The 13261-nt window shown below is 40.9% G+C and overlaps 1 protein-coding gene across 1 annotated transcript; it reads left to right on the top strand.

Annotated features, from left to right (window-relative positions):
* Window positions 1-9948: 9948 nt before the first annotated feature.
* Window positions 9949-12458, top strand: LOC133442569 (melanocortin-2 receptor accessory protein-like). Its single transcript, XM_061720576.1, has 4 exons — window positions 9949-9971; window positions 11605-11747; window positions 11817-11913; window positions 12003-12458. Exons 1-4 carry the CDS (start codon window positions 9949-9951, stop codon window positions 12022-12024), a joined length of 285 nt encoding a protein of 94 aa, XP_061576560.1. The 3' UTR covers window positions 12025-12458.
* Window positions 12459-13261: the final 803 nt, after the last annotated feature.

Genomic DNA, 13261 nt, shown 5'->3' with positions numbered 1-13261 from the left:
AAAACGTTTACTTCAGCGTCCATAGCAACAGTAACCATCGACAACCATCCCGGTCCTTATATACTAACAACCAGCCCTCTGATTGGCTGAGACATAACCAGGCTTACAGGACTGTCTCAGAAAATTAGAATATTGTGATAAAGTTCTTTATTTTTTGTAATGCAATTAAAAAAAACAAAAATGTCATACATTCTGGATTCATTACAAATCAACTGAAATATTGCAAGCCTTTTATTATTTTAATATTGCTGATTATGGCTTACAGTTTAAGATTAAGATTCCCAGAATATTCAAATTTTTTGAGATAGGATATTTGAGTTTTCTTAAGCTGTGAACCATGATCAGCAATATTAAAATAATAAAAGGCTTGCAATATTTCAGTTGATTTGTAATGAATCCAGAATCTATGACATTTTTGTTTTTTTTAATTGCATTACAGAAAATCACAATATTCTAATTTTCTGAGACAGTCCTGTATACTGTACTGTAAGGGTTGGATTAACTTTACACAACAGAGGGGGGGAGCAGAAAGCCCTCAGCTGCGTGCGGGTGAAATGGTGCCATCTGCTGGACGAATTAGCACACATCAGAATAAAAGGTAAATTTAAATTTATCAAGAAAACACCATATTTTCTTCACTTTCTTACAGATGTGGGACTATATGTTAAACCAACAACAGACTATTAATAAAACGGCTGTGAGAACCATTTGTATATGTAATATTTTACGTGCGTTTGTCTAATTAGCACGCCTGGCTATCTGTCTGTTCATTCTCTTGTTTACTCTGTACTTGCATTCGTATAAATAAAGCTTTTTTTTTTTCCTAAGTTAAGCAACGGATGACGTCACCATGTTCAAAGTCTATGGGCAAGAATGCAGACGTTGTCCCATAAATATTGCATATCTAATAAGGCTAAAGAAGTAACCTCTACATCAGGGGTCTTCGTTCCTGGTCCTCGAGAGCCCCTGTCCTGTACGCTTTAAAAGTTTGTGTTCCAGCACAACCAGATACAAATGACTGTCAGCAACAGAGTTTTGCCGACCTTGGCGAGTTGGTGATGATCATTGATTAGAAGGAAGGAAACCATGAAATCTGGACTTCACTCCCAAGATATTTATCACAGAAGTGGAGGGTAGAAGTACATGGGTGAAGAAAAAAAAAATGCATGGGTCTGTATCTGAAAGAAAGAATAAAACAGGTGTCAAACTGAATCCCAGAAGGGCCGGTGTCCTGCATGTTTTAGATGTTTCACTGCTTTAACACACCTGATTCTAATTAATCATCGTCACCAGCTTGTCATCAAAGTCTGGATAGTTCTGTTGATGACACAGTCACTTGTATCATGGTGCAATGAAGCAGGGAAACATCTAAAACCTGCAGGGACACTGGCCCTCGAGGACTGGAGTCCGACACTCCAGAATAGGAGGATTATTCTTGTATCTTAAAAAGGGAAATATTGTTTAAACAAAACTAAGGATAAATTGTTGGCCAAAATAAACTTCTTACTAATTCTGCCACCCCGTGAAAGTGAAAGTGAGACAATGAGGGATGTGTTTAAATAGGACTAGAGTGCACAGGTGAACTAAATCAAACTAATGAACCAGCCAACCAATTAGTGGGAAGGAAAAGTGACTACGAACACAATGGATAGAAAAGAAAGTTAGAAATAGGCAAAATAATAATAATAATAATAATAATAATAATACATTTTATTTATATAGCGCTTTTCTGGGCACTCAAAGACGCTTTACATTAAAACAAAACACATAATACAAATTACAATTACACAGGACAGTACATAAGGACACAACATGAGACAGGACATTAATCACACATTAAAAGCAGTTCTGTAAAGGTGAGTTTTGAGATGGGATTTGAATGCTGGGAGGTCTGTACAGTCACGGATGTTTTTGGGGAGGGAGTTCCAGAGGGTGGGAGCAGCGATGGAGAAGGCCCTGTCGCCCCAGGTCCGGTGCTTGGTTCTGACAGGAAGGGACAGGAGGTTGGCGTCAGAGGAGCGGAGGCTGCGGGAGGGAGTGTAGCGGTGGAGCAGGTCGGTGAGGTAGCAGGGGGCCTGGTTGTGGAGGGCTTTGTGGGTGAGGAGAAGGATTTTGAAGTGGATGCGTTGAGGGACAGGGAGCCAGTGGAGTCTCTGGAGGACTGGGGGTGATGTGGTCTCTGGAGCGGGTGTGGGTGAGCAGGCGGGCGGCAGAGTTTTGAATCTATTGGAGTTTATTGAGGACCTTGGAAGTTGAGCCGTAGAGGATGCTGTTGCAGTAGTCGAGTCTTGAGGTGATGAAGGCGTGGATCAGGGTTTCAGCTGTAGAGAAGGAGAGTGATGGACGGAGACGGGCAATATTTTTGAGGTGGAAGAAAGCAGTCCTTGTGATGTGGTTGACATGGTGTTGGAAGGAGAGGTTACTGTCCAGGATAACTCCGAGGTTGCGGATGTGAGTGGAGGGAGACAGAATGGAGTTGTCCATGGTGAGGGTGAAGTTGTGAGCGGTTTTGGTGAGGGATTTTGGGCCGATGATGAGCATGTCCGATTTGTTGTAGTTGAGTTGGAGGAAGTTCGAGTGCATCCATGACTTGATTTCGGCGAGGCAGTTGGTCAGGGTAGAGTGGGTTGCAGAGGTGAGGGATTTGGTGGAGATGTACAGTTGGACGAAAATTTGTGAATCTTTACAACATTTACATTGTTTTCAGTAAATTCTGTTTGTTATTTAATATAAAATACCCCAAATTCTAAACTGAGACCCTAGATCAGTGTTTCTCAATCCTGGTCCTCGAGTACCACTGTCCTGCATGTTTTAGATGCTACCCTGCTTCAGCACACCGTGATACAAGTACCTGTGTCATCAACAGAACTGTGCAGACCATGGTGACAAGCTAATTAGGACCTTTAATTAGAATCAGGTGTGTTGGTGCAGGGAAACATCTAAACATGCAGGACAGTGGTACTCGAGGACCAGGATTGAGAAGCACTGCCCTAGATGAAGAAGACTTTTACTAGTGCGGCAGCTAAGCTCATATATGGAAGGTATTGTGCATTTTATGATAGAAGCATGAAACTTTGTACACAGTTTCTAGACACCATGAAGTTTCTTTTCTGAAGTGGAAGCACTTCAGGAGGGACATCTGGAACTTATCAGAGGAACACATTTAGGATGGTCATATATCCGTTTTTTAAAAGATTGTTCTGTGCAGTTCTAAGGCCTTGCACCAGATATTGGCTTGATATGCTGCCCGCTTAATGTGCTGGACAAGTGCAGCCTTTGTTGGTGGCATGTTCTCCAGAGTTCTGGATTTGTGCGTGAAGAGCTGTTGTCTTGCTTCATTCACCTGTGAATGAATGAGAATGCCATTGTCAAGCATATAGGATGTCATTGTAAGCGACTGCTATTTTTAAAACATAATAATGCATAATAATATAAGTTATTACCTCTGTGGTTTCACTTGTCCTGTCATACATCAGTACAACAAAACGCTCCAGCTGTGAATTGACCTCCTCACTCACATCTGCTTGCATCTGCAGGATTTCATTGAAAGCCTTGGTCACTTCAGGGAAAGCCTTCCAGGTCTCCCATGCCGTTTCCTTTCCTCTTCCTGCAAAGGCTGAGACTGTGTCACACCCTGTGAGTGCATGAAACAACGGGAAAGCAGCGCAGGTACTGGGATCCAGCTTGTTGGCTATTTTATGAACACTAATATGTCTGAAGCTGGTGCCTCGACCAAACGCAATCCACATTTCCTCTGGCTTGATCTTCCTAAACAAGGCTATGGCCAGGACAACAACATCAGTGTCCACGGTACGAATGGTAACCTTCTTCAAACCCTTCTGAACAGCATCTGTTACGTGCAGAAGCAAGCGCGTGTCTGCTTCCTCATGAGTGCATGGAGTGAGACTTGTTACGTCACAGTGAGCAGGAGAGCAAAGCACCATTTTGCCATGTGTCGTGTAAACTTCTTTTCCCTCTTCTACTGGGAGCCCCATGACTTGCTGAGAGAGGAATTCAAACAATTCAGTTTTGTTGTCATCTACACGGAGGAAGTCTTTCCATTGCTTTGGCAGCACAGTGGTTGGCATCACTCGTCTCCGTATTCCTTTCCCTCTCTTCTGTCTTGTGGTTCCTTTCAGACTGTCTGAGATGTAGACATCCCAGATGATATCAAGACGCCATGTTTTCTCAAGCTGAGATTTTACATACGGCACAAAGACGCTGTCTGCATAGTCCTGGAAGGTTTTTGCTGTGCCAGGATTCAGCATCTGGACCACTGCTGCACCATCTAGGAAAACACCATCAACCATAGGAGCGGGTTGTGAGTCTGTGTCATCAGTCATTATGCACTTCAGAAGGTCTGCTTTTGTACCAAGCCGCATCTTCCCTCCCTGAGACAACGATGGTGGTGCTTCCTGGTTTTCGTGGCTGAAGAATTTCCCAAGATTTCCATCACGTACTTGGCAAGACACATACAGCCGTGAGAAGAGATTGCAGTCACGCCTCAGTGCCTCAAGTTGTATTTTTGGTTTTGAATGTGTTTTCACTGGTGGGTGGCTGAAGAGTGGCATCTTGTTCCTGTGAATGGTATCTGTGACAGGCTTTGTTCTCTGCTCAAGCCGTTCTTCTACAAAGGTCTTGTACTGTTGTGCACCCAAGGACTCTACATTCCTCACTGTGTCTGCAACTGCTGTAGTCATGATATCTTTGGTGTCGAGCACCAGAAGATCCTGACTCTCTTCAAGAAATGGATTCCCCATCTCTTCAATCACTGCTGTGAGGGACCTAACCTGCTTCCTGAAGGCTTCTTGCACTGCTGGCTTCTGCTCGTGGTGACGGTTTTCCCCTGGGGTGCTGTCATTCTCAAAATCTGTTGTCATTCTGGCAATTTCTGGACCTGCCACCATCCAACGATGCAGTGCCCCAGGATTCTCTGTCAGGCCAACTGCTCCACCAGAGCCTTTGATGAGAGCGTTGTTCTGTTCATGGCATTGGTCAATTGCCATGGCTGAGAACTTGTGCATTGTTTTGTGCACAACAAACTTTCCAGCACAGAATTCTGCCAGTATTGCCGGATGTTTGTCAGAGAGGACCATCATGTCACGAACATGGACAGAGAGCCACCTGGAGTAGTGAGTGTGATCCAAAGCAAACATCCAGGGTAGAAGTTGTGTGAGTGTTTCTACATAGAGCTGAAAGTTGCCCTCCCGCAGTGATCTGATGTACATAAGCAGGAGGAGCTCGAGTGAGAAGGTTTTAAACCAGTAGTCAAAATGCACACTTTCCTTTGCTCGCTGTACACACCATTCCTCCAATGTTGGAGGAGAGACTCCTTCAGATGTGCAGTGCTGATTGTAGGCCTGCTGGAGTAAGATGTACAGGCTAGCGGCTGTAAGTTGGTGGGCATGGCGGGTCTTGGTGACATGCCTGGCATGGATAAAAGACTCTGCAGTGCCGGGGCTCGCGATCTCCGCTTGTATAAGAGCATTTGTCCATCCACTGTCTTCAAGCCAGTCCCCCAGGAGCTGCAAGCACACAGAAAAAATTGTGTTGACGTTGCAATCTAGCTTACAAAGAATGCACTCACAACACCCATGTACCGTCATCATTTCACTTTCATACTTGTACAACAGAAATGTACAGTATGTTGATTTTTATCTAACAACAGTGACACGCTATCTTTACAGTATACTAAAATGACAGGTCCTACCTTCAAGACAGCCATCTCGATGTGGAGCCCACCGAACATGATCACAAAGTGGTTCTCTCCATAGCTGTCTGGCCACGTCCATTGGATCTCCTTGGCTAAGGCATAGAGAGGTTGGTCTGCAGTAAGAACGGGCACCTGCCCAGGGTTCAGGTGATGAACTGCTGCTCTTACAATGTCCATTGAATGTCTTATCATGGCAGCAGAGTGTGCATTGTCCTCAAATAATGGCAACAGTGCATTAATGGCTGTGGGGGGGATTACTGTCTGTTGCATACCAGCGTGGTAGGCAGACCATGATATCCAGCTTCCCTTGTTTGTTTCCTGATCCTCCAGTGCTTCCATCACTGCCCTCAGCCACTCATATTCTTCATTTCTTTTTTGTGCTGTCATCTGGAAGTCGACGGGTCTTACAGGACCTTTTACTGGAGGGGCTATGAATTGCTTTGTTGTTAGAGCAAGTGGTGCTACATGTGTGTATGCTTGTGGCAGAGGCATGATTGACCTTGTAGAAGGAGTGGACTTGTTTATGACAGGTACGCCACGGTCAGAGCCTCCACATTCATGCGTAGGGTGCTGTATTACAGAAATACTAGTGCCATGAAAGGAGCCTTGTGAAGTTCCAGAGCTTGGATTGTGGTCAATATTGTCCACTGCAGCGGTTGTGAAGAGACCATTGCGCATTTTTGATGGGCATACAACATCTTCTTGCTTGAACCGTTGGCAGACTCCATTGGCAATATCGGCGGACACCTGCAGAAGGCGATCATATGACACACACATTCCCAGATTGAAGAGAGTGTCAATTAGTCCTCTGCTACGTGTGACGGCATGGATTTTCAAGGCTATGTACAGTGGAAGTGGAGTTTCCCTGTCACGGCTGTGACGCACTGCTGTTGACTTTGCTGCTCGTGTATGTTTGACACTGTTGAAAACCAACAACTGTGAGACTGTGAGTGCGGCACTTGTAGTATCTGTTTCCTGAAGCTGATCCTGGTGTTTGATGTTTGCCCCATCCAGGATCATGTTCACCAAAGCCAAAAGCGATGTAGGTACAGACTCCTTCTGAGCATTAGGATGGAAAGTGCCATCAAAGCTGAACTTGGTGGAAAACATCTCTCTGCGTACTACTTGTGCTGCTCTCATCAAATGCATGCCATCACTGTCGTAGTCACAGGCCTTCTTAAGGGCATCTCCGATATCATTCTGAAATGTCAAAAGTGTGTCTCTTCCCTGTGAATGTGCCATTAAACCAGGTACCTCTGAGAGAAGCCTGTTCTTTAGTCTGGTTGTGTGGATCCGATTCCCCACTGGTGCACCAAGCTGTTCAAGTCGAATTTGGTACAGGTTACGCAGGTCAGACAATTTGAATACTGGAGCAGTGTCCTCCTCACTTCTTCTTTCCTCCATGAAGGCTACCAACTCTGCAAACGCAATACCAAGTAGCTGAGCATCTTCCTTGTGTTCATCCTTTGATATAGCCTGTCTTGCTTTGTTATATAGCTTCTGGAGGCAGTTTAGATGATATTTTGCTTCAAGGGCTATCATGTCCGCAGGTGCAAGTTTAGCAAGCAACTCAGTGTCTTCTGTTTCCACGGCAGCTTTTCTAACTTTGGCATCTAACTGTTTTGTTGATGCCATATTGAGCACTTCGGACCCAGCAGGCTTGTTGCAGAAGAAACACAAAGGGTCTTTTGGGTGGATATGACTGTGAGAAGACCGTGTGTGAACCATGGCTACATCACACTGTTCCAACTTTTCTAATGACTTCCGCCGTCGTTGCAGTGTACTTTGATTGTATTTTACTCTACAGGCCTTGTGCCACTGTGCTCTGTTGGTCCTCAGCGTGGCCTCTATGCCATTCCCATCATCCAGCCTGTCCAAGTCCAACTCAGGTGGTATTTGTCCAATTTCTTGGAATGCATGGAGATCCCTGGCCAATGACACATAACCACTGTCTTCTGATGGCTTGTTATGCCTGGTGGGGCATTGCAAAGCTTCTCCTGTTTTTATTTGACAAAGAGCACAGACTTCCCAGTTAATAGAGCTACTAAACTTGGAATTCTTAGATGTAAAAGGCTGAATTGGATCAACCAGTAAATGGCGTTTTGACATGATGCAGGCAGTGTTGACTTATCGCAATTTTGAAGGGCGCTGGAGGCTAGCTGACACAGGCTACAGAGGAATCCTGAAAGAACATAACACATTGTGTAAATTTACTATTACATCTGTTAGATAGCTTTAATTCATCAACAACCAGCTAGCAAGCAATTTTATTTAATTAATTAACAGCTAGCTATATCTATTTTATTTAGTTCACTAACAGATAGCTAGCTAGCTAGCTAGCAAATGATTTTATGTAATTCATCAACAGCTAGATACAGCTATTTTATTTCATTCATTAACAGTTAGCTAGCTAGCAAGACATTTTATTTAATTAATCAACAGCTAGCTAGCTAGGCTATTTTGTTTAATTCATTAACAGTTAGCTAGCTAGCTATTTAATTTAATTAATGAATAGCTATTGTCTTTCATCAGATGGATGGGGATTAAAATACTCACCTTTCCTGACAGCAACATCACACTCTTTCTGTCATAGTAAATGGTGCTGCCAGCTTCCACCTGCCAACTGCCAACTGCGAACTACTGCCCTCTGCTGGTCAGCAACAGTATTGTCATATACAAACTCACACAAAAGGCCATGACTGAGCAAAATTTTCTTTATTATAACAAAGACATATTTTTTTTTTTAAATGATGTACTTATTATAATGGAGAATGAAGCGAAAATAATGGAAAAATGCAATGCTGAGGTCAATGACCTCTCAAGGTCACCAGAGGTCAGACCCAAAGTGCTTCCACTTCAGAAATTAATCCTTGGGGGTTGTAGATGATATGTAGAAAGTTTCATGCTTCTATCATAAAATGCACAATTGGTTTGCTTATCTGCCACACTATACCTCTGGAAGGCACTTCTATGCCAAGGTCACTTAAAAAAAAAAAAAAGGTTATAAAACTGCATTTACTCCATTGCATAACAAATAATGGAGTAAGGCTATGGAACAGACTGATTGTGGATCTGAAGCAATGTCCAAGCATCAACCAGTTTAAAAACAAATTATTTTTTACAAGATACAGGGAGGAGGGGGCTTGAGGGGGTTTTGGTTGCTTTTGGGGTGGGGCTCTGCCGTTATGAGTTGTTTGTTTTCTTTTCTGTATATTTTTGATACTGATATATTAATTTATAAATGGGTATATATATGTGTGTGTGCGTGTGTACATATATATATATATATATATATAAAAATGTATTTAGATTATAATGAAATAGAGTTTAGGGGGTAGGATTTAATATGTTTTTACTTCTTCCTACTCCTTTTCGAGCATGTTAATTATGATGGATGCATGTTTTTATTTATATTTTTATTTTGTTTTCTTATTTACATTTATTTATTATTGATTATTATTGTTTTGTTTTGTATTCACTACTGTTTCATGTTCGAAATAAAATTTCAATTCAATTCAATTTAACGTTGTAGTGCTGTTCCCTACCTGCTCTGTGACTATGGTCCAGAGAAGCATGAACTCCTGTGCAGTGAGTTTCTGGGGTATCAAACCATGGCAGTGCCACAGCAAGAACCAAACCATCTTCAGAGGGGGTGTTTCTGGGCCAATTCACATGTCCTTGATAAATTGCATGTGATAATCCTTCTAAAACTATTAAGTAATTTTATTAAAGGTGATTAAATATAGCCAGAGATATAGCCAGAGATTTAGCCAAACACAGCAGGGTAGATCCTTTCATCTAACCCAGTGCTTCTCAATCCTGGTCCTCGAGTACCACTGTCCTGCATGTTTTAGATGTTTCCCTGCACCAACACACCTGATTCTAATTAAAGGTCCTAATTAGCTTGTCAAGCAAGGTCTGCACAGTTCTGTTGATGACACAGGTACTTGTATCACGGTGTGCTGAAGCAGGGTAGCATCTAAAACATGCAGGACAGTGGTACTCGAGGACCAGGATTGAGAAACACTGCTCTAACCTGACTGTGATCAAGGCCTCAAATCTCACATAACTGCAGCCACAATCAGTCCAGGGACATGAGGAGATGGATTGCACAAAGCAAAGTAAACGCAAGTGTTCATAATTTAAACATACCAGTTTATCTAATATGTAGAGTTTATCAGTTTATCCGCATTTCTATGAGATGAATATCCTAAATTGGAAGGGCGAGCAGGTGGATGGCTGCTCTACAAGACCACAGGTAAGATGAGAATGAGTAACATGACATTTGTTGTAATACCCTGCCAGATTTAATTTTTCCCCAAACAAGCACATTCAAAATGATCTCAAAATAACGCATTTGCAAGTGGTCAGGGTAGAAAAAGACTAAATATTATTCATCCTGACTCTTTTGGACCCACCAGGAACTGTTGCTGTCTGGAAGATTATATCAGCAAATGTCCTTCTTGATCTGATTCTATATAAAGGAAGATAATTACATTTAATTTTCCGTTAGCAACCTGGATTTAAAGTCCTTAATGGGGAAGCTTCCAGTTATCTACAAGACCTGATAACATCTTATTTTATGCATTGTTTATTCAGTAGCTGCTCGGGGTAGGGCTGGGCGATATGGACCAAAAGTCATATCTCGATATTTTCTAGCTGAATGGCGATACTTGATATATATCTCGATATTTTTTCTGTGCCATAATTGGGGTTTCCCCCAAAGCATTATAGCATAGCATCTCTGTTAGCTTCATTTTTTTCTGAGGCAAACCCTTAAAAAAAACTGTCAGTTTTAATACAAAGCCTCGTGCCAAATGTCACACAGGTTCCTTTATTAACAGAGGTCTGCACAATATCAAAATGTATAAAACAAATGAAATAAAAATAAACTGCCTGCATATATAGAATAAAAATGCTTCTTGAATAAAATAAAACAAATATCCCTTTCCTGCATAACAATGAAATTAAAATACACTGTACAATTAATACAATGTAGACAGTAACAGGCAGACTTTTCCACTGAGGTTGACAGTTGTGCAAATAACAAAACATTTGTGCAAATCTCAAATAAAACATTCAAGTCAATTTGTCACAAAATAAGCTATATCAAAATAAAAAAAATAAAAATAAAAAAAAATATATATATTTTTTTAAAATCGATATAAACGTACCATATCGCGTTTGAAAATATATCGATATATATTAAAATCTCGATATATCGCCCAGCCCTAGCTCGGGGGTCTTGCTCTGGGTCTGAGTACTGTCGACAGAAGAAAGCGCCTAGAGACAATTAGTATTGTAATAGACGCTATATAAAACTAATTTAATTTAATACAGATAAATCCTCTCCATGGTTAAGCTTAAATAATTTTTTTCCCACTTTAAAAAGACACATGGGGACTCAGAATTGACCACTAGTTATTCAGGGATGAATAATAATTTTCACAAAACAAATAGTGTTGCAGGATGTCCAGCCCATACAAATGTAGTACATGCATGAATAAGACAAATAAAGAATTAAATTCTGTTATTAATATTAAAAACAATAAAATATGTTTTTATCTTTCTCTTTATGTAAGGAGAAAGAGATAAAATTCACTGCTGGCTTCTCCCTAAAGACAAAAATAACTAATTTATCAGCCCGTCCCCAACAGTTTTTCTTCTCTTACTGAATGGGTCTATTGCGCCCCCTTGTGGCCAAAGTCCGCACGTGTCCTGCGTCTCCTGAAGCACGCAGTCGCTAGAACTTTCAACACGAGAAACAACTGCGGAGGACGAGGAAAACTAAAATGTAGGTAAGAATTAGACGGACATTGGGCTTGCTGAAGTACAATATTCTCCGTGACATATCCTCTCCCACGTTTGTGTCGCTTTTCCTCCGTTTTTAGGAACGGAACAGCAACACCTCTTTTCAAAGATGACACATTGGCTGTAACGGAGAGCTCCAGCGACCCTCAGTATGAATGGGAGTACTATTATGATTACCTCGATCCCGTTATTGTGGACGAGAGCAAGCTGAAGTACAACAAATGTAAGCACTTTTGAGTCGTTTTGTTCTTGTCTCTCGTATTACACAAATATAATGCTCTTTTCCACTCAGATTTAATAGTCATAATACTTTGGATGACTTTGGCTGCATTTGTGGGATTCCTCTTTCTCAGCTTAAATGTAATGTCTCTCAGTGGGAACTTGCCAAAGTAAGTGTGATACATCCTTTGTCAGAGTTTAAGTACTTTGAAAGAAAGGATGAGAGCTTGTGTAATAAAGATGTGTTATTCTCTTTCAGGAGACACAAATCCAAAAAATGAGAGTAACCAGAGCTTCAACTGCTTGACCACACACTAAATGGGAAGGTTTGTGCTGTTGAATAAATAGTAAAGTCACAAACTAACCAGGTTGAAATAAAAGAAAATGTGAAATTATAGGATTTGTTGCACCATAAAAACAAAAATGTAGCAAATGATTAATCTTTCCTATTTCATCCACAAAGTGCAAGGCTGCCAAAGTTTCCTAATGTTGCATAACATTTATCTTGTTCTTTAAACTGCTGATGTGTACAAGAGAACCACTCAGGCCAGGATATCTGTATTCATGGGATTCATTGGGTCAACTAAATTGCCATTGATTGTTAAATATATCGGTTCACATTTTCATACCTGTATGTTAGGAGACACTTGTTCAAGGGTTGTATACAAAAGAATTTGATGTCAGCAACACCAAAAAAGTTGGAGGCACATTTACGGTTGCATTACGTCACCCTTCCTTTTAATTTTGAGATATTAATCAAAGATTTAGGAGCTTCTCAGTCTGTTGTAATTGTCTCATTTAGATTTTTGTTACCCATATTTTGATATATATATACAGTATATGTATGTATATACTAGGGCTGTGCGATTAATCGATTTTAAATCTAAATCGGATTTATTAATCAAAATCGATGTTAAAAAAGTAAAATCGGAAAATCGATTTTCCTTTTTTGCAGCTGGCTGCATTACAGACAAAGCTCGTCTAGTCATATTTGTTTGGTCAAGAAAATTGTAAATGTTGTCACTTTACTAAACTCAAGGAGGATTTACAGTATCTTTCAATTGCACTTCATTCCCAATAGGGAAATTTGTTTGTTTTTTTTCTTTAAAAATAAAGATAAAATATTTGAAACAATTTATTCCATTGTCTTTTGTAGTTTTACCAAAAAAATCGAAATTCGGGTTTTCAGAGAAAAAAAAAAATCGGGATTTTATTTTTGTCCAAAATCGCCCAGCCCTAGTACACACACACACACACACACACACACACACACACACACACACACACACACACACACACACACACACACACACACACACACACACACACACACACACACACACACACACACACACACACACACACACACACACACACACACACACACACACACACACACACACACACTTTTTTTGCACTTGTGTTAGATAAAGGTTTATACTTTACTGGAAAAGATCTTAATCTTAATCTTACTTACTATTAAAATTTAAAACAAAAAAAATCAGGTTTCACAAGAAA

This window comes from Cololabis saira, chromosome 4 (assembly GCF_033807715.1).
Source record: "Cololabis saira isolate AMF1-May2022 chromosome 4, fColSai1.1, whole genome shotgun sequence".
In the NCBI taxonomy this organism is placed as follows: Eukaryota; Metazoa; Chordata; class Actinopteri; order Beloniformes; family Belonidae; genus Cololabis; species Cololabis saira.
Note: the sequence above shows the minus strand (reverse complement) of the source record. Positions and strands in the feature narration are given on the sequence as shown.

Excerpts from the sequence above, each read along its gene's own strand:
- LOC133442569 (XM_061720576.1), top strand. The coding sequence starts at position 9,949 with ATGGCTGCTCTACAAGACCACAG. Across the intron at positions 11,748-11,816 it reads CAAGCTGAAGTACAACAAAT|ATTTAATAGTCATAATACTT; the intron begins GTAAGCACTTTT and ends TTTTCCACTCAG. Across the intron at positions 11,914-12,002 it reads CTCAGTGGGAACTTGCCAAA|GAGACACAAATCCAAAAAAT; the intron begins GTAAGTGTGATA and ends ATTCTCTTTCAG.